This window comes from Notamacropus eugenii, chromosome 2 (genome assembly GCF_028372415.1).
Source record: "Notamacropus eugenii isolate mMacEug1 chromosome 2, mMacEug1.pri_v2, whole genome shotgun sequence".
NCBI classification, from domain to species: Eukaryota; Metazoa; Chordata; class Mammalia; order Diprotodontia; family Macropodidae; genus Notamacropus; species Notamacropus eugenii.
The window spans coordinates 515236225-515261212 of NC_092873.1; the positions used below are offsets into that span (position 1 = coordinate 515236225).

The window sequence follows — 24988 nt, forward strand, 5'->3', positions numbered from 1 at the left end:
CAAATGCTTTCTTACCATTCATAGTAATTTCATATGACTCCAATTTGAGAATTTTCTCCTTGAAGAGTTGCTGCTGAACATCGCTTTCAAGATCATGCTGTCCTTTGGTAAACCACTCAAAACACATCTGTGAATCAGAATATTATCTTGATTCAAATATCACTTCTGAACAAATACAAATTCCATAATGGTAACAACAAAGGCAAATTGTTTTGAAAAAACCATTTGAAACTTTAACAACAAGCCCCTTGTGAAAAGCACCCTAGAGCAGTACAACTTTCACACAGAAACACCTGCAATTCTGGAAATCATATTTCTGTAGAGCCCTAGATGAGGTGGAAAGAACACTGGGTCTGGAGTCAAGATGACCTGAAGTCAAGTCTGGCTTCAGACATTAACTGACTATGCGACCCTGGGCAAGTCACTTCACCCCACTAGCCTGTGTCACATCTGCAAAATCAGCTAGAGGAAGGAATGGCAAACACTCCAGGATCTGTGCCACGGAGAGTCACATGTGGCTGGAATGACTCCACAATGATAACAAGGTGTGAAGCGAGGGAACCCTTTTCTGTACACTATTTGGTGGAATAGTGGAAACAGTGAGAGCTATGGCAATAAGAAGAGACCAAAATGGAAACATCAGCAAAGAGGAAGCAGAATTGTTCCTTTTTGGAGAAGATATGATAACTCACTTAGAGTGACAGAGAAACTAACAGAAGAAATTAAAATTAATAAGTCAGTCAAACCATAAACTTTTTAAGTGTGGTTTGCCATTTCCTTCTCCAGTTCATTCTACAGGGTGAGAGCCAGATCTGAACTCAGGAACATGAATCTTCCTGATTCCAAAATCCAGGGGATGGGGCGGGGGGGTAAGGAGGGAGGGAGGGCGGGGGAGAGAGAGAGAGAGAGAAAGAGAGAGAGAGAGAGAGAGAGAGAGAGAGAGAATGTATGTGTGTGTGTGTGTGTGTGTGTGTGTGTGTGTGTGTGTGTGTGTAATAAGGCAGAGTTCTTTCCTGTTTATATTTCTATGATGATTTTTTAACCTGATACTGGCTAACTGCTTTGTGTTCTTTATACGATCAATTATGTTAATGTTGAACCATCTAATTAATAATAAATAATTTTTTGATATATTACTATTTCTGTGATTATTTTATTCAAAATTTTGTATTAACATTCATTACTGATGACAAGTTTGGCTCAGAATTAAACTTTTAATGATCCCAGACTTCTGCCTACAGAAAAGCTCAACTTTTTAATACAAATATCCTACCAGTGTTGAATACTACAGTTTTCAAATAATTTAAGTGTTTCCCCATTTACAAAAATTTTTGTTTGCAATGTTGTGTTGTATCAGTATTACTAGTATTATTTGATTTCCAGAGTCATTGTTTTCATCTTTGCAGTTTGCTGAACTTGAAGTAAAATGTTTCTCACGCATTCAGTGAACTGGAACCTTCTCTCTTAGGATGGTTCACAGAGACTGAAAGTCTACACACTGCTTGTTTGTGTCTTTCAGCCACTTATCTCTTGTATCTGTTAATTGTTTCTAGATTTTGGATACCAACCCTTATCAGAAAGATTTGATACAAAGATTTCCTCCCATTCAACCTTCTTATTTTAGGTGCATTAATTTTTGTTTATGCAGAATCCTTCTGATTTCATGTAATCAAAATCCTCTATTTTGAATTTGGTAATGGCTTCTGTCTCTTGTTTGGTTGAGAAGTTTCCTACTACCCACAGCTGTGAAACGTATACGATGATCTGCTTCTCTTCTACTTTTCTTGTGGTATTTGCCTTTGATATTTCGGTCATATAACCATTTTGCGTTTAACGTAGAATAGAGTGTAAGAGGTTGGGGGGAAGTGAGCATGTGAGTATATATGTACGTTATATTGCCTTCGAATATAATCTTTGCATATTATAACTCTGGTCCTTCGAAAATGACTTCTTTCTATTCAAAGTACTTGAAAACAGAATGAGATGAGAAAGAAGTGAAAATTATTTGAGTAGTAATGCCTCACACATTCCCACTTTCCACATAACAATGGTTTCTTACCTCTCTATCCAATTCACAAACATCTTGTCCTGTTACAAGACATTCCCAGATTTCCTTGGCTCGATTCCAACCCAGATACAGAGTGGCTTCTTGCAAGAAAAATGCCAGAAATTTTAAGTGCGCCTCTAAATACTGAAAGAGAGATAACTGTACTTAGCTAATTCCAGTCATGCTTAAAATTAAAAATAAAATGTAATTCTATTTTGAATATCATTTAGGGAAAAGTTTAAAGATCACATGCTACCATCATTAATCTCATTGTTTTAGAGGATTAAATTATGACAAATTTAGCCACAGGGCTAAATTTGAGGGTTTTATTGACAATAAAAATTAGATATGAAAGCTCAAAACAAATATTTAACATATTGTTGAATTCCCATGAAGATTATTTCCCACACTTCTGGCCAGTGAAATCCCACAAGCATTTTTTTTTCCATTTTTAAGTATCACAAAGTTATAGTGCACAATACCTCGCGGTAAGTGTATCTGCCATCCACAAGCGTTGAACCACTTAAGCCCCCCGGGGCTGACACGGACGCTGCGAGGCGGTGACATGCTAGCAAGCTCCCTGTCACCAGTTTGACTATTTCAAAATTTTTTTTCAAGTCCTGAATGATGCTCTTGGGGAAAATGATGAAAAGGAAAGTTTAAGAGTCTCCATCATCTTTCTGCCATTTTCACAACAACCTATGTTTTGCCTTTCCAGGGGTCTGAGGATTTCTTCATAGTTTCCATGGGGGGCTAGAGGAACCCAATCGCTTCTTTCCTCAGGGAGCCCTTTCTTCATCTACCCAGAACCCTTTGTGTTCCTTTAAAATAACAAGAACCCAACTACATGCTTTTTCTACTAGGAAGGATGGTTTGTTTTTTTTTTTATCAGAATCTTGCATTTCTCCCTATTTATTCTCCCAAACCAAATTTGGAACAAATGTCACCATCTGAGGCAGACAGCTCTTTCTTATCAAGCACCTCAAGCCATGGCCCTTTTCTTTCAGAACCATCAGAAGAATATTTGAACTCTGTCTCACTCGGGTCACACACTTCAAAGGGTTTAAGGAAATCAGAAGGCAAACTTCTTTTTATCCAAGAAAAGGAGAGAACACACGGGATGCTCCACAAGCTGATGGCCATGAAGCCAAGGGTTTCCATCGGCTCTCCTGCGAGTACAGCAAACCCCCCCTTTGCCTCTGTAGCAGTCACAGTGACACACGAGCCAGGGCTCTTACCTTGTCTTGTTTTTGATAGGTTTGCTTTATAAATGACCGTGTGATCTCGTGGAGCTGACGTAAGGCGGGGACTACCCATACAAACTGGGGGTTGTGATGCTGGGATGACTGGAATGAAAAATGAATGGTAATCAAATGAAGAGACACACAGCACACGCCAAGCCTCCTCGCTACTGAAACAAAAGACATAACCAGGAAATCAGTCCCATCTTTCTTATACTACAATCTGTCCCCTTCTCTGTCTGGTGTTCAAGTGTGGCCTGTCTTCATGCCAACCCCTGGGAAAGTAGCCTCATCCTGCACGCAGCTTCCTGGGGCTGAGGATTCCACACAGGAATAGGTATGAAAGTATGGGAAATGATGAGGAAACCCAGAATGCACTACCCTCCCCATGTACCAAGGAAGCGGCAGCTCCAGGAGGCAGACTATTGAGGAGCACGTGCCACTAGAACACTGACAGAAGTAAAAAAACTGCTGGCAAAGACCTAACTAACACCTAGATATCCATGACTGGGCTGGCGAGTAACCGATCCTTCACCTAATAACAAAAGGAAATTAAAAGTTGACTTTGTGTTCCAGCAACAGTGAGTGGGGCCAAAGCCAACAGCACAAGCATCAGGGACTTGCAGTCCTGCCTCACTTTGACTGCTTTTGTCACCGTCATTCACAAGCCCAATTCCAAAGTTCAGTCCTCACAACCACTCTTTGAGGCAGGTCACATGATCCCACTCATTTTATGAATAAGGAAACGAGCTTCCAAGCTCAACCTCTTGCAGGGCCATAAAGCTAATGAGCCAGAGCTCAGATCCGAACCCAAGTCTCCTGACGCTTAGTCCTGTGTCCATTTCACTTCAGCCATCTGTGTCTGCACAGTCCTATCAACTGCGTGTGTGTGTGTGTGTGTGTGTGTGTGTGTGTGTAAAAATATAAAAATTAAACCTTATATGAGAGTCCAGCACAGAATTCAAAGAGACTACTCCATATAGCTCATAAAATTTGGACTTAGAAGATCCATCACTGCCAATCAGATGCACATCTTTTTTAGTATTGTGCTTCTAATGCTCTTATCGATCAGCTTTCTTGACTTAAAAGGAATTACTTTCCAAAAATCGTTCCTTTTAAACCATGGAATTTTATATTATATTACATTCTAAGATGGAGCAGGAAATTCAAGTGGCATAAGATTGATTATGGTAGATTAATTATAACATGTAGAACCAAAATACTGAGAAAAAATAACAAAAAGCTCAAGTCCTTATCCACAAGAATTACAACCCCAAATCCCTAATTTTCTCTGTGATTTCTATAGAACATTTATCCCTCTTTAACTAAAATTTCACAGAATTTAGGAAAAGAAAAACAACTCTGAGAAAAAATGCATCACTGTAAGGACCCTGTACCTGCATGACCTGAGAGAAGGGCAACCATGAAAACATTAAGTATCTACTGAGTTCAAACTCTGTGTAAAGCACCTTCAGAGACCAAAGAAAAATCCTTATTCTAGTGCAGGAAGTGACAATGTTCACAACTTTTCCAGTACGGATTAGTGCTTTTAAAAACATATTATTAAGGCCAGTTCAAGTGATTAAGGCTGGATGATCAGACTTTGAATTTTCCAAAAATAATTCTTGATTCCCTCACTTAAAAAAAAAAGCCAACATAAAACCTGGGACTTAAGATGCCTCCAAGACTAGACACTTTCTCTTCTGCCCACAGGGATTCTCCAAAGTTAAGATACTGAAGAAATGCCTCTTGTGGACCATGTGACCCTTCTAATGCACAATTACAGCTGACATGGTGATCGGTTATAGGAGTAATTTCTAACAATACACAATGAATTCTTATTATAAGATGGCAAGATGGTATTCAAAGGGGGAAAAGGCATGTACTGAGTCAGCCAAGTACTTTGAACACTTTTTAAGAATGTTTTGACATGATCCACAAGGAGTCAAAAATGCTATCTCAGTTACAATAAAAATGGTAAAGCTCGTTTACCCTAAGTCAGCTCTGAGAGGTTTTTTAAAAAGGGAAGACAGCAGGATTTCATCCTCTTTCCCAGAATGCTCATCACCTATGCTGTAAGCATATGAAGAACAACGGGGCACCTGGGGGAGAAACCAGGTATCTTGGCTTCTTTGTTGAAGGCGATGGAGGCCTTGACATAATACGTTGAAAGTATAAAGGGCATTTTGATTTACTAAATGGCATCTATTGTGTTTAACTAAATTTGTTGTATTGGAGCATTTAAATTTAAACATTTTTTAAAGGGGGAAAGAAGAGAACAGAAAACAGGGGGGTTGGCATGAAGGAAGAGAGTGAACCCCAGGAAGTCCACAATATCTGGACAGAATCTACTGAAATGCAAATCAGGATCTCTGAACAAACAACAGGGAGGGAGGGTGGCAGTTGTGAACCTCCTGTCAAGAGCACTGAGAAGTGGTGGGAGCTGAGGTGGGGGCCAGAGCTTAGTTTTTGTGAAGCCAGGCAGGGAGACATGCAATCCCTAGGTAGCCCACCTTGCTGCATGTCACAGAAAAGCCCCTTAGTGGCAATAGAGGAGTAAGGACCAATGGGGCTCACCTTCCCATAGACCTCATCTACCTGATAGTAACAAAACTACGGGGCATTTAATTCACTGGGAATTGGGTTGGGGGAAGGGTGAAAAAAGAAAGACTCTTGCCTTTGGGTCCTCCCAAAAAGGCTCTTGGAGAAATTGTCTCTAAAAATCAACAGGTGTGAATGAAGTAATCAGAGAAAGGTAGCAAGGCGGCCGTAGGCCCCTCCAACAGAAGAGCTCAAGAGCCAAAGGCAGTCAGAAAAGAAAGAATACAGGTGGCCAAAAGAATACGGGAGTTTCAAAAGCTGCTTCTCCTTGGTACTGCCTTCTGCTTAATCTTTCATTAACCATAAAGAAAAGGTGAGTGTTGATGAGAATAAAGACCATCCTCTGGTCTTACCGAGGACTGTAGGTCTGTTAATAATTCTGGATGAGATTCTCTCTGGATGAGAGAAAGGCAGCCAGATTAACTGAGATACTGAAAGGCACCACAACAAAAAACCCTCAGGAATATTTAGAAATACATCCCACTTGACAACAGACCTATGCTAACTAATTTAATAGCTAATTCTTTACTATAAATAAGAGAATCACCTCCCCCTTCACACACACACACACACACACACACACACACACACACACACACACACACACACACACACACACACACACACACACACACACACACTATTACTAGGCCTAAGAAATCAAACTGTACAGTCCTTGTAAAAATAACTGAAACGTAAAGCATAAGATATGTAAGTGCCCAAATGCTACTCTGCAAATAGAGAGAGGAAAAATCTCTGAAAATACTGAGAGTGCTTTGAATGTTTTCAAAGGAAAAGATTTGGTGGGACCCCCATCAAGCTGGGGATGTGGGTGTACCTATACAGAGTGGGGCCACCGAAAACCTACCTACCGACTCACGGGCACTTCCAGGACTCAGTGCAAGGTCAGGTGCAGGACCCCACTGTTCACCTGCAGAGGCCCTGAGTCTCTCCTTCCTGGCTTTCTCTCCTCTCAGTCTTTCTTTCTCCACCCCCTCAAGAAGCCACATTAGAGAGCTAAGGATCCTTGTTCTTGTGTGTGGCACACATGAATGTGAGAGCTAGGAGAGAATTCACAGCCCTGCTTGCTTTAGAAAGCACCTGTTGGTGCACTGCCTTAGTCTCCAGTCACCACCTCAGGGCCATCCCAGACCAGAACAGCCCTGCCTGGCCACCATTTCCCATATGTCATCTTCCTATTAGACTACAAGTTCCCTGGAATACAAGCAGAGAGGGTTTTTTCACTTACATCCTAAACTTAGTACAGTATTTGGTGCTAAGCACTTAACTTCTTTTTCATTAATGCTCTCCTTGAATAAGGCTTGGTTTGTCCTTCAATTTGTAAATGAAATGCTTTAAGAACCAGGAGAAAAATCTTTACAATAAACTATAACACTGTAAAGACCATGTGGAGAGACCCCAAAGAGCCGTGAGCAACTCCAAAGGAGCAGCTGTGGCTCCAGAGGACTCAGGACACGGAGCATGCTCTCGACACGGGCTGGCTGCAGAGGACCGGCTGAGGCAGCGCTTTGTTCTGCTTGCCCACATACTTGTAATGGTTTGGAGGGAGAGAATTAGGAACCAAAAATAAAAATGAAATTAAAAACTAAATGAAAGGCTTCCTATTTCTCTTTAAGGAAAAAACTAAGTTGAATTTTTAAAAATGGTGACCCTTGACAAGTGTTTTTTCTCTTCCTGTGGGTCAGGAGTTTTTCATGGTAGATGAAAGAAAAGACACAAAACCAATCACCACTGACTGAAATAATGAAGTCTGAAAACTAAACCACAAAGAAATCAGTCATAAAGTATACAGTCTGCGTCTGAACACTACACACAACTGTTTTAAAGTGAGGAAATACTAAAAGGGGATTGTCACCACGAGTGTGCCTTCAAGTAGGTTCAATATGCAAATTCTTACCTTGAATCCATCCTTCTTGTTTTTTTCCACACCTGACCACTCTCCAGGCTGAAAATGTATTTTAAAAGAAACATAAGTACCTCAGTAAAAACAGTAGCTACCCACTCTCCTAACCCCAGCTCCAAGATAAGGGGAATGTCACACTGGGGCAAGGTGATGGGAGAATAAAGAGTGCACAACACACAAGTTTTATACCCGTTTAATATCTTCGATGCACTTAATGATGTAGCTTCTCTTGATGGCTTCTTTCACTGCATAGGCATCACTAAGGATGGTCAGATGCTCCTCCAAAGCTTGCTGAATGAGGCTACTAGGCAAGGTTGGAAGATGAGCCAAATCCCAGAGGACCTCAAGGACCTGCAAGGACAGAATATGCGTGAGTCCACCAAGGAGGCAAACCAATGGTCCAAAACATTAGTGAGTAACACTGTAAATCTCTGAATTAAAAATCTGTTTGGTCTCCTGCCTTTCCAGAAGTGGTCTCAAAACGAGCTTCACGACCGATGCGCCCAATCAGGCTCAACAACTTCTGTCTTACTCTGTCATTTTCTGTCTCCCAGCTCTGTGGGGTAAAAGGAAACATACAGGATGAAGTCAAGGTACTGAATATTTTGTGACAGTATCCAGTTTATTAAAATTGGCATAATATAATTAAGACAGTAAGAGGGAGATTAGGATTATTCCTTCAGATCTCAGTTCATCCATTCAATACATCCCTGAAAAAGAATTACATTTAGGAATAGGGAGCAAATAGCCATCCCCATTAAACCACTGCTTGCAATAACCACAGGAGCTGTATGCCAACTTCTTCCAGTGCCCTGGACCCGTGGGGAAGTCAGAGTCAAGAACGTGTGACTCTTTGCTGGGAGTGCTGGCAATGGTACAGACAATAGCTGTGTGGAGTCTGGGTGGGGTCAACCCTCACCTCCAATACTATGCATGTGACATTGAGAAAGTCACTGAAACTTTCTGGGTCTTAGGATGCTTGGGTTTGGACTGCATTAAATGGCCAATGAAGTCCCTTCAGATTCTAAAATTCTGTGAAGCAATAATCTGTCACAGAATCACAGCATTTTCCCGATTCTTCTTTATGAAGAAGCCCTCACCAGCCTCAGCCAGTCCTTATTCCCAGGCCTTTAAAGAAAAGCACCCCAATCAAAGAAAACTAGCAATAAGATGTTTCTTTGGGGAAGTACAAAGAAATATTACCATGCACACACCTTTTGGATGAGAACGAAGAGATGATTCAGCTGATCTGAGCTGAACTTCACAGCGGCTGCAGCAATAATAGTGTGGATGTTCTCAATTACAGTAGATGACTGTCCTGCCTGAAAGAAGAAAGGGAAAATATTGGAGTTTTCTTAATCTAATCTTCCAAAGTAGTGAAACACGCAAAAAGATCAAATAACACCAGTGTAATTACTAAAACTGCTATAATTAGTAATTACCAATAAATACTAACTTTTCATTTAAATAACTTCAGATTTAAGAACATGGATGAAAGGAGATATCATATAAACTCATTATTTGCGCGCGCGCGCGTGTGTGTGTGTGTGTGTGTGTGTGTGTGTACACGTGCGCGTGCATCCCAAAAGAAGACCTATGTGCTGTCACGAGGAGAAGGGTGTCACGTGTTCACAATTATTGATAAAGACACTTATGTGGTGCTTGAACATTCTGAAAGCTGCTTTGCAAACATTACTTCATATGCTTTCCGTAACAGTCTTATGAGGACGGTTATCCCCATTTTAATAGACGAGAAAACGGAGGCTCGGAGGTTAAGTACCTGAATCAGGGTTCAAAGAGTTTTGCTGAATCACAGTCTAGCTCTTTATTCATGAGCGACACTGTTCCTTCAGTGAGATGCAAGACTGTGATGCACTGAAAGCCTTGGGTTTCCTTTGTCCATGGGTATCCTGGCAGCTCAAGTGATAGCTTGCCTTGCTGGAGCTGCCACACGGCCCAAGGAGAGCCAGGAGGTGAAAGGTAGAAGGTGGTAGGTGGGTCAAGTCATGCCAACCCCAAACCCCTGTCTCTCAGAACCACCTGGCAGAGGCAGTCCGTGATGTTCCACCCGAGAAGAGCAGCTACTAAAGGAGGGTTGTAAAGAGATGGGAGAGAGGTGGTAAATGTGGCACAGACTGTAGGTTACATAAGGCAACTGCCTTAGTGAGGAAAAGTTCCCTCTGAGTATCCCGACAAAGTTTTATTAAGGTGGTAAGGATGGAAGCCAGATCAGACTGTGAGGGGTTGTAGAAAGAATGGCTAGTGAGGAAATAGGTGCAGCTCATATGGAAGAAATCTAAAAATGTAAGGAAGGACAGATAATATCCAGAAGGAAAAGTGATTCAAGTGAAAGGCATTTTTGCATTTGTGAAGACCCAAAGAGCAAGCAGAGAGAGCTGCTGGCAGGAGAGCCTCCGTGTGAGGAAGAGGAGGTCCCATGGCACCAGCGAATGAGACAAGGTTTACAAGCAGAGACAGAGAAGGTACAAAGACAAGGAGACGCTCAGGTGCTCAGCACACACCAATGATGACAAAAGCACCTGACTGAGCTTTGGCCTTCATGCTTCGATGGAGTAAAAGTGGGAGGGCCATGGAGCTCAGGCAAAAGGAACAGAGAGAGATCAGAGATGTACCAAATCCAAAAGTGTACGGACCAAGGGGCATCTAGGGGGCACCATAGAGCGCTGGGCCGGCCATCAGGAAGTCTCATCTTCCCTAGTTCAAACCAGGCCCCTTACTGGCTGGGGGCCCCAGGGCAAGTCACTTCACCCTGTCTGCCTCAGTTTCCTCAACTGTAAAATGAGCTGGAAAAAGAAACTGCAAACCACTCTAGCATCTTTGCCAAGAAAATCTCAAATAGGGTCATGGAGAGGTGAACACAACTGAAATGAGTCAATACCAATGGACCTCCATCACTATAAGAAATTGTCAAACGCATTTTAATGGTGTTCAAATGTGGCACAGTCCTTCATGCTTTAAATAGTATGCCTGCTTTACTACATATGTAATGAGGTTTTTGTAAGGTGGGCTGAATAAAGCACAGGAATACAGGACTCAAAATACATTACTTGAACAACCAACCTCTGATGGAAAAACAACAAAGAATGTGTTTCTTGAGGACAAACACTGTCTTTCTACAATAAAACCTCACTAATTTTGGCTTGACTAATTTGGAAATTGTATGCATTCCAGAGAGACTAGAATGAAAGTATTTTGACTTGATAAAACTTACCTTCAGCACAGACACTGCAAGTCAAAGAATCTGAGACAACGCAGAACCATAACAAACCCATGGACCTCTCTCAGTAGGTGGTGGGTTCTCACTATGGAGAAATTATCAACCTGACTGCTTCTCAGGAGGATGTCATGAGTGGGCTTTCTGGTCAATGAAATCCTTTTCAAATCTCATATTCTCTGATCATGCCCTTTTTGACCCACGACTTTCATTGCCAGGGCTGTATCCTTAAAAAGAAAATTCTAAAAAATGTACAAAGCTGTGCAAAAATCTTCAAATACTTTATTTGTAACAGCAAAAAAAAAAAAAAAAAAGAGAAAAGAAAAGAAGAAGAAATTATATATCCAATAGCTAGAGAATGGATGAATTAAATTGTGCCATATTACTATAATGGAATATTGTGGCACTGTAAAAGAACAAAACAAAACCCTAAAAAACTATGGCGCCCATAGAAAAGGTCTATATGAAGTAATACTGATGCTGACAAACATAAACAGCTAACAGACCAACAATCACGACACTATCAACAAGTGGGTATATAAAGAGACAGAGAAAGGAAGGTGTTTTGGGTTATCTGTCATTGTGTTTGATTTACTATATTAAATATTAAGTTTTTATTCTTTATTTTGCATATACATTTGTTTCTGTTAATGCCAATATTAAAGTTATTATAAAACAATTTTTGAAAAAAGATTTGAGGAATGTTTAGATCACATTTATCTAAGAAATTATTTTGATTGTTTCCCTTCTCTTATTAGATAAATCAATTCCCCAGACTTGCCATTCTCCCCTCACTGTACCACTCAAGTCAAGAGGAAAGTACATATGCACCGCTCGACATCTTTGCCTCAGATCTAGTCTCAACCACTTCCAGTCCATTGTGCCTTTGCTCATGACCTTCCTTGTATCTTGAATCTCCTTTATGTTTGCCATCTTCAATCATTAAGCATTTATTAAGTACTTAATGGCTGGGTAATATGTTGAGCTCCACTTTCTGCGACAGTACTATGAAATCCACTTCTCTTCAAGGCCTGGCTTGAATGCCATTTGTAGCTTGAAGGTCTCAATCCATTTAATCTTTATATCAAATAAGATGAAATGATAAATTAATTTATAGAGGCATGAAAACAGAAAATCAGAGTCAAGAACCAGAAAACCCAATCAGGTAGGGACCATTGTCAGCACCCACACCGAATGAACGCTGACTGCTCCTGGAGAAGGGAGAGAAGGTGGGGGATGAGGAGAAAGGGAAGACAAGGACTTTGGCCCAGGTATCTGAGTCCTGGCTTCAGTTGGGATGGCACCTAGCTGTGGGAAGCCACAATGGAAGGGGGCAGAGTGGAGGGCTGCTGACTGGTAACAGGTCTACTGGATGCCGGAGCTGGGTGGAAGACAAGCCATAACTAGGACTGACTCTCTTCATGACGGTGCAGTAGGATATATCTTATGGCTTCCGTACTCCTTGGGTCATGCCTTGGTCCTCTCGGGGTCATGTCACTGGTCTTGATTTTGGACACCGTTAGTCAATAGGATAAATTCAGCCTAATTTTTCAGACTCTTCTAGTTTCAACCTCCATTTCCAGTCTTGCTCTCTGTTCCCTAACTCAATACTCCCCTTCTGACATGCATGTATTTCTTCTTCATCAGCACCTTTCAGAATCCCTGACTTCTTTCAAGGCCACCCTCTAAACTCTGCCAAGTGGTAGGTGTCCTCTTCCTCCTGCACCTTCAAACACAAAGTCATGATGTTTGACTGACTGTTATCCAGTGTATTATACTGCTCTGATCACGACTACACCATTAGTCTCTGAGATATGGCACTGGTAGGCAGCTCCTTTCATTTAAACCTAAAAAAAATCATTTCCCTTAAAGTCCTCCAGATTAATTTTGTAAATTTTGGTGGTGCACACAATCTGTAAATTAGGGAGTTTTGCCATTTTTATTATCATGCTATTAATAGCTCAACCATGAACATGGATCATTTTCTCTCGTTATTTAATTCTGCCTTGAATTCTCTAAAAATGTTTTGTAGTTATATTTCTATAAATCCTAAATGTGTCTTGAAATATTAACTGTGAAATTTAATACAGTTTGTAGTTATTTAAAATAGAAATTTCTTTTTCTATCCCTCCTTTCTGAGAGTTACTTGCAATACTCAGAAACAATGATTATTGTGAGTTCCTTTTATATCCTATTATTTTGGCGGCTCCTCTTTCAAGTTTATTTTTTTCACTGACTCCCTAGGATGTTTTAAGTAAATCATTGCTTCACCTCTAGAGAACATGGTGCCTCTTTCACCCTTTTTTGGGGGGGAGGGGGGAGAATTACTTTTTTCTTGTCCCATTGCTACATTTCCAAAACTACAGCCTGTGACAGCAATGACAAGGGAACTCCTTTTTCTCCCTGCTTCCACTAGCATTCTGGTTCTTCTAGGACAAACTAGATCACTCCTCAGTTTTAAAAAGAGTTTGTGAACCACATTAAAGTGACTTCCACATCTGCAGATAAAACCGTGACTTTTACTTGGCTCTCTCTGTACTGGACTTCTCTGTGGGAGAGGCAGCCTGGCAGAGTAAACCACAAAAACCTGGGTTCAGGTTCTGCTTTGAAAACATTCTTCAAGAGTGACTGGGCAAGCCCCCTTCCCTCTCTGTGTTCTATGACACTCTGATGACGAGGTGCATTAGGTGGGCATCTCCCTGTCTGGGAGGTGAACCCTTAATGTCCTCCTGTGACCTCTCTGTGCACTTTCCTGCCATCCCTTCCCCCCCCACAAACATACACCCCCGAGGAACCTGCGAGTTCCTGAAAAGCAGGACCAGTTTTGTATCTTGCTTTTCTTAGTGCCCAGCACGGTGTCTCAACAGCTTCTTCACAAAAATGGAGCAGATGCATTAGCTTCACCTAAGCGATTGAGTGAGGGGCAAGGAAGGAAAGAGCGAATGAATAGAAAAGTGCTTACTATGCACAAAGAATGAGGGACGTTGGCCCCCCAGGATTCACTGCACCTCTAAAGAGGTGTGCAAGGGCTGTAACTCCCTTGCGGAGGGAGTAGCCCTTTCAATAAAAAACACAGATTTATGAAAAGTATCAGAAAAAAGGGCTGCTATTAGGAATGTAGTCCACAGTCTCTGATAACACTGAACAACTCTGAAGGTGCTTTAGGCATAGACACATTCTCCTATCTTCAGAGGATCAGCGTGATCAGTGTCAAATGTGGCACCCTGAGGATCTCCAGCAGCCATGACTTTTATTAGATGCTGAGATGAGCTACTGGCTGAGTGACTTCTGTGTAAATTAAAAGGGTACGGGAATGAGAGGCAAGGAAAGAAGAGTTAAAGGCATTCAATAGAAATACTATTAAGAACACAGTCTGAAATACATTTTCTTGTTAAGTGATTAGTTGTTTCTCCACACATTGGTGAGGTGGCAGGAAAGTTAAAACTTAACTTCAAACACATATGGAAAACTAATTTTGACTATTACTTATAGAAGTCTGTCACAGCTTTTCCTAAGAATAATTTAGATGTAGATAGTATCAAACCCAAGTCCCAACCCCATTTATTCCATGTAAAAGTTCAATTTCAAACAAAAATCAAGACGAAAGTGTTCTCACGAAACTCTCAAATTAAAAAAACTCAAATGTTGTATTTTGGTTGAGGTAGGGAAATGGGAAAGGTTGATGATGTTGGACAGGGAGAGCCAGTAATAGAAAAAAGGAGAAATAGTTTGAAACGACCAAACTGGTCAAAAAACATGAGCAGTTTCTCAAACTCTTAGCTAGGGTTAAAATTCCCCTCCCCTGTTTTTCCATGCATCAATACAGTCTCGATTTTTTTCTATGAAAAGCAAGAAAGTAAATCAATGGCAGTAAATTAGAGGATTATGAGAACACAACTTGAACTAATAAGCCTGAGCCAAGTCTCAGGTTTTCTGCTCTCCAGCTCTCAAGGATATCTCCAAAGGGTCGACCCAAACAGCCATAGTTTTAGGGTTCAACAAACATACTTCAGCCTACTGCAGTCAACTTCAAGGCCAATTTGGTAACTGAGCTTTGCTTAAAAATCATCTTCAAAATAGACACTTGATAGTGTGATGAACAAATGTATCTAAGAAGGTGATGGAAATATGGCTTATATCTTTGTAGGATAAGGTATTCACAGCTGATACCGCAGCACTGAAAGGACTTCTGTTTCCTACAACGTCATCTACTTCATAAATCATGCATTTTTAATACACCAGATAAACACAATAGATTACCGAAGCATGGGGGGGGAGGGTAGAAAGGAGCGGAATTTCATAGTTTCAACATGAGACTAGAAGAAGATGAAAACAGCCTTACCTGTATTCTCCAAATTTTTGTGAGTTCATCTAAAGACAATTTACTGCCCAGTAGTTCAATAATTCCTTTTATGCGGTCACAGTATTGTGCTTGATCAATATTACCTAACAGAAGAAACAGCACAGAGATGTTCAACACCAGCTCTCTAAATGCAATTTTAATCCGAGCCAATACCAACTTGACAGTTCATTTAAGGCCTAAGACGTTCTAAGTAGCTGTTTACCCTTGATGGAAATGCTTACCTTCCAATGCGACTGACAGAACGGAGTTCTCAACTAGCCAATCTAATAACCGGTCTGTGTCTATTGCGTTCTTCACAGACTTGGATAAAGTGCTGTCTTCTATCAGTCTGGTTACCTAATAAGAGAGTATTGTGGCTGAAATCTGAATGCTGTTAGGAATATTTTTAAAATCCCTCCAAATAAACCAAGCGTAGTGGTAGAATTTGTGACTTGTACAAAGTCAGCAAAATGGAGCATGGACGAGCATTAGTAAAAGCCTCTTACAATGCACAGACATCCAGTTACTAAAAATGAAGACCATTTTCAGAAGAAGGCTCATTTTAAACAGAGAATGAGTTTTCTATGTCTAATTTGGTGACAACCAATGAGAAACTTACTTCTAGTATATGTATCTTTCCAAATTTTCCAATTTTAAGAAGATAAAAATTATTTGAAAATTTAGACACTTCTTTTAAGACATTTTAAGAACATTCATCCTTTCTCCATTTGTTGAGACTCAATTTTAAAAGTATAGCTTTAGAAGTTTTGGCCAGGATGCTGAATTGTCTACTCTCTCTAAACTTTGAATTTTCTTATCCACTGGAATGAAATAGCTAAAAATGTGAGGACGAACTCTCTCTACTATTTTGACTCTTAAGAATAAAACAAAACTATTAAAATTCCCTAAAAGGTAGGCTTAAAAAATGGCAAGACAAAAGCCTACTTTGGCCTGCACAAGTGGAAAAGAGAAAATGGTTTGAAGGAAAATGCAGGAGGCAGAAGATGACGGAGGATGTGGAGCAGCAGCACTGGCGTGTGGTACCAGGGAAAGGACAACACATCCTTTTGACATTTTCATTAGACCAAGATTTTGAACATTTTGCTTTTGTCCAAAATATACAACATCAACATTTGGGGGAAAAAAAAAAAACAAACCATCAGCTCACTACGGAACCCAGAGAACTTGTCCAACCACCTCATTTTTCAGAAGAAACTAAGTCACAGAAAGGTGAATTTGAGAGACCTTCTGACTCCAGATGCAGTAGTCTTTGGCGTCTCTGCCCTCTACAACTGTATTATTTTAAGGAAGAGAACTCCACTCCTTAGATGGACAGCCAAATACATGCAGTTTTGCTCAACACAAAAATGGTTTAGTGTCATTCCAGAGCACAGATGAGCGTTGTCCTGTAATCCACCTGAGACAAATGTGGACATGCATGTGCACGCAGCAGTTCTGACAGGAGGCCTTTCCTGCAGATGTCACACCACCCCTGATGCCTCAGAATCTCCTCCTGCCCAGGGGCCCCTGAATGAGAGCCGTTGTCCCCAGGCCTGCTACCACTCCTCAAGTCTGTAGGCCTTTCCACCGTCCCAAGAGGAGGCCAGCAGCTTTCCAGTGTGTTGGTCTCCCTTGCTCTTTGAGAGACTGATTAATTTTTCTCTTTGTTTTCTCAGCACTTACCCTGGTACCTGGTATGAAGCTAATCAACAAAAAAAAAATGTTTTTCCATTTCATTCCAAAGAGAACTGGACTTAGAGAAAGAAGACACTGGGCCCTGACATTTCACTAGCTGTGTGACCAAGCCACACCTTCTGGTAGCCTCAGTTTCCTCTTTGTTAAATACTTGCTTCCTGTCTCAAGGGTTATATGTAAATGAGTATTTTTACTATTTAAGGAAAGAATTCAGTAAACTTTGAACTCTGAAGAGCGCATTTAGGGGTTAGGTCAAAGGAGTAAGGGATCTCATACCCTTGTTTTAGGGGAGAAGCTGAACCCCAGGAAGATGATGTACCTTGTCAAAAACCACTGGCGGGAGACCAAACCCTTTGATTTCACCCTCGTAGAATTCCTAGCCACCCACCCCACCTCACCATGGGCATTTCTATAGAATTCAAGGATTTTGAGCTTAGAAGGATAATGATGATCTTCTAGTGCAGCCCCTTCATTTATAAATGAGATAATTGTCAGACAAAGCATGGGAATGGAGAATATGAGGAATTCAGAGAAATACTAGTAAGATGGGCAGGAAAAGAACTATATGTCCAATTACTTTTGACAAAGTAAGATTAATAATCACAGCAAGGAAGCTGGACTGTGAGAAGCAGAGAACAGCCATGGTGTTAGAAAGCAGGTAACAAAACCTCCCTCCCTCCTCCCCAGAGAGCCAGAGAGAGCATACAAGGCGCCAAGGACTCAAACTGGTTCTCTATGTCACAAGGAAAACACTATAAAGGAGGGGTGAGTTGGAGAATGGTTAATATCTGGAAATGACAATGAGAGACAAACAAAAGGCCATCAATAGAGGGCATTTAAAATAGAGGAGTGCATTAAGAACCTGGATGTACACACAAACACAAACACACACAAACACACACAAACACACACACACACACACACACACACCAAAATAAGTCTTCTTTACATTACAACATCATGCCTAGATCATATTCATACCCTCAAGATTAATAATCAGTATAATCTGCAGGCATATACTTGGACTTTTTCAACAGACTCATTTGCTTCAAGTTTTTTCTGGAGACAGGACTTTAACATGGGAATTTTCCCAACTGAAAAAGATGCAAGTGCTCACCTCTTTGAGGGAGTTCATTTTGGCACTGAAGTGGGGCGACTTCAGCATGCGGAGCAGAATGTCCAGCCGCAGATCATCCACCACCATCACCAGGTCGGGTTGGAAGCGCATACAGAATAACTTAATAGCAGACAAGAGCTCAGGGATGCTCACCAGTCTCTACATAAGAACCATGAAAAAGCCATCACAAAGACTTCTTGGCAAAACTGAAAAAGAAGCTGGAATTTCAACAACCATTCATCAGACACCGACCTTGAAGAGGGACAATGTTAAGAGTGACCACAACATGGTCCTCACCCTCGCCAGAGAGAACAGTCTAGCGTGAATATATCCCCACTACTCCCACGGGCTTCCCAAGGACCACCAAAGGGAGTTATTGACTGGGAGGGACTCATGGAGAAGGGGGATTTCCAAAGGTTCAGGGAGGTAGCACAGAAAGACAGAGGTAATTCTATTCAGAAGAAAAACTTTAGCCTAGATTAGGTGGTCCCTGGAGGGCAGCAAATAATCCAGTTTGGCTAGAATATAAAAAGGGCAGGAGGATTTCATAAGAAAACTGGGAAGGACTGAACTCGAAAAGCATTTATTAAGTACCCAGTACATGCCCAGCACTAGGGATACCAAGTAAGGAGGGGAAAGGGGCCTCTTCTCCAGGAGCTCAGTGTAACGGGAGAGAAAATATTCAGACAATTTACAGATGAGGTCAAGCGGTGACAGCGTCAGGGGAAGGCACTAATTAAGGAGGACTGGGAAAGCTGCTTGCAAAGGGGGATTTCTGCTGGGACAATGAGGAGGCTGAGATGAGGGGGAGAGAGCAGCAGGCCTGGGGATGATCAGTGCAAAGATCCAGAGTCAGGTAATGAGGAGCCGTGTTCCAGTAACAGCAAAGCTGGCAGCTCAGCTGAATTGCTGAGAGAGGGGAGGGAGCAAAGTGGGTGATGAGGAAGGCAGGAAGGGCTTTACAAGCAAAGAGAAGATTCTCTGCACAGCCCTGGGAGGAGATTCCTAAAGGAGGAGCCCATGAGGGGGAGGCTGGAGCCAGGGCACAAGTTCGAGGGGCTCAGGGCCTGGCTCAGGTTACAGAGCGAAAGATAACAGGAAAGGCTCAACCACTCAGGAAATGACTGAAACTGTCGAGTGAGGCAGCAATTAGGGCCCATGCAGGGATGGCGGTGGTGGGACAGTGACAGGAGGGCAGAAAGGAGTCCTGTTCTATGGCAAGATGTACCAACATGAACAACACTTCATATGATTTCGCACCACAAGTATTTGGACTAGGGGGATAAGAACTGAAGAGCTAGGTGTGCTCCAGTGTCTTTAGATAATGTAACACAGATTATGGAAACAAGGCTTCAGGATGCATCAGGACTTCCCACAGCTCCAGATCTGTTACCAATGAGAAAAATCAACATGTTCTTTTAAAACTGAAATAGACCCAGACAGAACCTTCTGAGAAATCTGTCTTCATTCTCATGATCAGAGTGAAAACCGAGATGACATTTCAAAATAAACATCAGGTGGTTGTGAAACAAACATTAATTTTAAATTCCTGTTTGCCATCTGTCAGCCTGTGTAAATACCTTTTGTCTGGGAGGTCTCACAATTTACCTTGTCCTTCAGGTCCTTCTCTTCCACACTCTGCACGTATTTGATCATTTTGTGGATGACCGGATCGAGCATTGGCTGCGTGAAGAGAACAGCACACTGTGATATACACACGCTTTAAATCAGGAATAAAATCTAATGATGACACAGACCTAACTTGTCAGCCGCCTCTGACACAAGAGGAGATGCAGTCCTAAGTTCCAGATTCCCTGCTTAGGTGCGGAACTTTGGACAAGCCATTTAAACTCTGGGCTTCAATTTCCTCATAGGAAAAACAGGAAGGTTCGTGGGAATTTAAAGACAAGATAAATTCTTGGTTTAAAGACAGATATTAAACACTGGAGTCTATCTCTAGTATAGGAGAACTAGTGATATATTAAGAGATCCAGGAACACTTAGATCTAAATCTGTCAATCAAATAAAGTGATTAGTTGCTCAAAAGAGAGTTAAAAAAAAGATCTGACAGAAAAATCACCAACACATTAGCACCAGCATAAAAGAACATAGCAATCAGCTATTAATTAAGACTATTATTTTTCTTGCTGGCTCACTGGTTCAGAGCAGGAAGCGGCATAGCTCGGTACTGAATGCTGAAAGAGGATTCTGAGACCCAGCAATGAATCTCCAATGCTTACAAATTTGCAAAATGAAGGTAGGCAATGGGGGCAATCCTTTACTCTATGCCTCCTACAATTCCTGAGAAAAGAGGTCTACCTAAGCAAGGAACCTCCTAGGAATGCCTCCTTAGGAAGCCTAAATAAGGGGCTTTATCTTGTAATAAATACATTTACCTTCACAATCTTGTGTACTCTGGAAGGCTGAGTGCCTCCATTTCCTCATTGAAAAATAGGGACAATTATAATTGCACTAACTACTTACAGGATTATGTCAAACGAGACAAGCTGTGCAAAGTATTTTGTAAGAGCTACATAAAAATGGGATTTTATGACTGGGGGGCTTTCTCTGTTTCTAGAAGGAAGCTAGAATCAACACAATCACACTAGTTCATACAGCCTTCTTGTCCTCTACTGCCTAAAGCATACCGGTCCAGATATCCAGGGCTTTCTGAAGGTGTGAGCCCAAATTCTGGAATCCTGGATGGCCACCCCGAGCTGTGCTTCTCAAGGGGAATGAGGGAACAAAGCAGAATGTTTCCCATTTATGTGCTGAATGCTACTGGATATTATACAAGTTTACCAGGCCAAAATGGGAGAGAAACAAAACTTTCATGCTGTAGCCTTAGAGATACTTCAGTGCTTTTTCTAGAGAAGAACCAAGTCCACGATGAACTAAGAGCAAAAGATATTTGCATTCTTAAAATCCCTTGGTCATTTCACAATCTTCTCAGTATCACTTTTAATGACAGGCCACACTGACTTCTTTATGAGGAAAAGAGGACAAGTTACGAGGCAAATAAAATATTGTGCAGAGTCAATGTTTATTAACTCAACTACAAATGGACAAGGGGAAAAAGTTCTTCAAATTAACCACATTCAAATGATCCAGTTTTCAAATTAATAAATAGGATTTAGGATCAGTTTCCTTTTGAATTAAGCACTCTTCTAAGAAACCTGTGAGAAGCTGATTTATCATTCTCACGACTAGCATCACTCCATTTTAGAGTAGCATTACTTCAAGGCACGTCTGGCCATCAACGTTTTGGTTTTACCTGCACCACGGAGGAGTTGAGGTACTCTGCACATACCCCCAGGGGCTGGACTAACGCAGAGACGGCCTGGAGAAAAGAACAGCAGGTTATCTGGAGATGAAAACAAAGCTTCTTTTTCCTTTAGAGGAGGAGACACTCCTCTGTGCTTTTCATCTTGTCTTACATGATTTCAATTAAGACATGGAAACAAACTCATTGGTCACCCCAAAACCCACCCCTCCCAGAGTCCTGTCACTTCCAAAATGACAGCTGTTAGCCATGAATGGAACGGGATGAATGTGCTTTAGAGAAAGAGATGAACTTGATTCAAGGCCTGTGTCAGTTCATCAGCCTGTTCCTTGGAAAGGGACCCCAGAGGACTGAAAGCTTACTACCCCATCCAACGACGAGAATGAAGCCCCAAGTTCCTTCACACTGGGCGCTGTGTAGCATGGGTTTGTGAGGAGCTGAAACATGCAGAGTGAAATGAATTCCGAGGTTCCAACGTCACCCCCTGCAGGAAGCCCTCCTGACTCCCCCAGCTGCAAATTTCTTCCCTTCCAAGATGACCTTCCATCTACTCTAGTGTCTTTCTCACTGATGTCTAATTTATGTGGGTGTGTTGTCAGAATACAAGTTTCTTGAGGACAGGGCTAATCTGCACAGGAACTAGAACTGTGGCCTGAACACAATCAAAACATGCAGCCATTTGGGGCTACGGCTCCACTCCCTAACAAACCAGACCCTAAAGCCCATATGTCTACGTCTTCACTGTGTCAAGAACACCACTGTCCTTCGTGTTCAAGGCTAATAACCCTGGCATTATCCTCAGGGCCTTATTATCTCCACACATTCCCACATTCTATGGGTTGCCTCATTTTTCTAACTCTCAGCACCCTCTGCCCCTGATCACTCTTGGAATTGGATCTGACACTAACAATTCTAAGAAATAACTCTTAATTGTTAATGCAGATTATGGTGGGCACCAAAACGTTCCAGTATGTGTGCTTTGCTCCTCGTTAGCTATAGTAGGCGCTATTATAACCTTTGGGTAATTTATCTGTAAGCAAGGATGAACTACCTGAGCAGGCAAAAGCAAACCCTGAGCCAACCCTCTTTTAAAAATTCTTTCCAGAATAGATATGATAACCTAGGACAAACTGTCCTGGCCATCCCCCTCACCCAGGGCCTAGAGCTGACAGTAATTTGAAAACACAAACAAAATGTTTAGATTCAAAAGGGAAGGAAATCTGTAACATTCAACAAAAGAACAAAGGGAAAACCCCTCCTCTTAAAGTGGCACCTCCTGTTAGGAGCTGTTTACAGTTAGGCCCTGGCTTCCCTCTTACACCCCCACCCCTTGAAGGCCTTCTGATAACACTCCATATCCCCAGACAGCTGTGCTAGCCACACCTGTCCATGTGCATCATGTGTGTTCAGTCTCTCAGAGGATAGCTATGTAATCCCTACAGGCACAGGAGATTTCTACAAGCCTATCTGAGAAGCTAGCATCTTGCCCCAACAGAAGACCTTTGGTAAGGAAGGGCCAGGATCTCCTAAGGCTGCCCATGTGGCTGTTAAGATGGCCTTGACTGTCCATATGTGTGATTATGATGTGTGCATGCATGTGTTTATAAAGATGTGACAATCAGAAGACACAAAGGACTCAGTTCTTCCATGGACTCCTTATGTGATCTCCAACACAGCATCTGGCCTCTCTGGGTCTGGGTCAATCCCTATCTTTATCACCTTCAGTGGTTACTGCGGTCAGGGAGAAGATTCCAAAGTAATAATCAGACACTCAAGACAGGAAGCAGCCTCAAAAGGCCACCAGATCACCCACTTAAAATGGAGGTGACACATCTAACACACACTTGAAGAGATTTCTGGGGGACCTTTTGGAAGTAGCTTATAAATCAATATCTCCTGTCAAACCTAACCTCCTAGGAACTGTTTCTTCACAGAGACTAGCTCTTTACTGACTTCAAATGGAGGGAAGTTCCCTAAATGAGTGTTTACAAAGGTTTAACTTACCCCAAGTTCTACGTCTTCTGAATGAAGTTTAGACTGAATTGCTGCAAATCCACCCAATTCACCAAACTAACAACAAAATATGAACATGTTATTAGCATACTGCTTTGGGAATTTAAGTACTTTAAGCCAACAGTTTATTAATTTGGTCTTTAGTAAACTGGCTTGAGAGTTTTGAACTCAAAAAAAGCTTTTAATTCTTAAATTCATTCATACTAATTCAATGATATGCTGGAGTATACATAAATTCAGGTGCTCAAGTCCTAAAGCTGACAGTAATTTGAAATAAATCGTTGATATTCAAATGGAAAGGAGATTTATAGCATTAACACAAAGAGGAGCATGAAGAACAGAGAGGGAAAGACACTTCATCTTAAAATTGTTTCATATGCCAAAATCTGATTTTCCTGGGAGGCTGCTCTCTTTCTAGAATAAAGACTGCTGTATTTAAAAAATAAAAATGAACTCCACATCCCCAAACTCATCCTACCCCATTCCCCACCAAAAAACAAACAAACAAAAGAAACCCACAGTAAAAATTACTTACCCTATTAACCAAATCCACAAGCCATCCATGAGGTTCCTGTAAGAAAATGAAAAGCAAAATTAGAAAAAACACACACACACACAACACCTCCCTCCCCATTTTTCAAAATCTTCTCCCTGAATGTATGCCAGTGGTTCAGCTGTGACGACACAAGCCACATATGTGGCAGGTGACACACAAACTATCCACATTTGTAAAATTTGTAAAGTCCATTAGAACAGAATCTTCTGTGGGTTTCAGTTATTATACAACTGCAGCTCATGAGAAATGTCAGGAGATGATATTCTTGAGGTTTGTTTTTTTGGTCTAATCTCTCTATCGAAGTGATACATAGAATTTGAAATTAAGTTTTTTCTTAGAAAATAATTTTTCATGTAAATCTATCTATGTAAGTTTTCATTCAGATCTACCACTTATTTTCTATTGGATTAAATGGTCAATGTTACTGCCCATCAAAAAGTACCATCCTATAGCTGAATTCCTCATTTTTCCATCTTAAAAATAAAAAAAATTCAACTAAAGATGGTATAAAAAGGACATATAAGCATCTAGATGAAATAACACCAAGAGTTCTTTGACCCTACTTTAATTTACTCTTCTTTCACAAGCAAAAGGAATCTAACAAACAATATTAAATGGCTACCATGTTCAAATAAGCGTGCTAGGAATCCTTTTATGTATAGACCTTTAAAACGCTAATTGAGGAAGGAATGGAGAAAAGAAGCCAGAATCCAATAGTCTGTTTATAAGAGACATATTTGAAACAGAAAGTCACACACAGAGTTAAAATAAGGGCTGGAGTGGAATCGATTACATTTTGAATGAAGTTAAAAAAAAAAAGGCAAGGGTTATAATCATAATCTCAGAAAAAGCACAAGTAAAACCAGATTTAATTAAAAGAGATAAACAAGAAAACCAAATTTTGGTAAAATACAGTAGCAACTGAACATACACA

The 24988-nt window shown here is 41.2% G+C and overlaps 1 protein-coding gene across 2 annotated transcripts in view; it reads right to left on the bottom strand.

The window, feature by feature from the left end:
* USP24 (ubiquitin specific peptidase 24) overlaps positions 1–24988 on the bottom strand; it is a 164773-nt gene that overhangs the window by 87635 nt on the left and 52150 nt on the right. For both annotated transcript variants that reach the window (XM_072649592.1, XM_072649593.1), the window contains exons 6-20: positions 24034–24069; positions 23490–23555; positions 21477–21542; positions 19811–19885; positions 18203–18361; positions 15633–15747; positions 15391–15494; positions 9028–9135; positions 8274–8369; positions 8003–8164; positions 7808–7855; positions 3286–3393; positions 2530–2679; positions 2060–2191; positions 16–127 (exon numbers count right to left, since the gene is read on the bottom strand). In XM_072649592.1, coding sequence (XP_072505693.1) covers positions 16–127; positions 2060–2191; positions 2530–2679; positions 3286–3393; positions 7808–7855; positions 8003–8164; positions 8274–8369; positions 9028–9135; positions 15391–15494; positions 15633–15747; positions 18203–18361; positions 19811–19885; positions 21477–21542; positions 23490–23555; positions 24034–24069 — 1537 coding nt within the window. The remainder of the gene's footprint in view (positions 1–15; positions 128–2059; positions 2192–2529; positions 2680–3285; positions 3394–7807; positions 7856–8002; positions 8165–8273; positions 8370–9027; positions 9136–15390; positions 15495–15632; positions 15748–18202; positions 18362–19810; positions 19886–21476; positions 21543–23489; positions 23556–24033; positions 24070–24988) is intronic.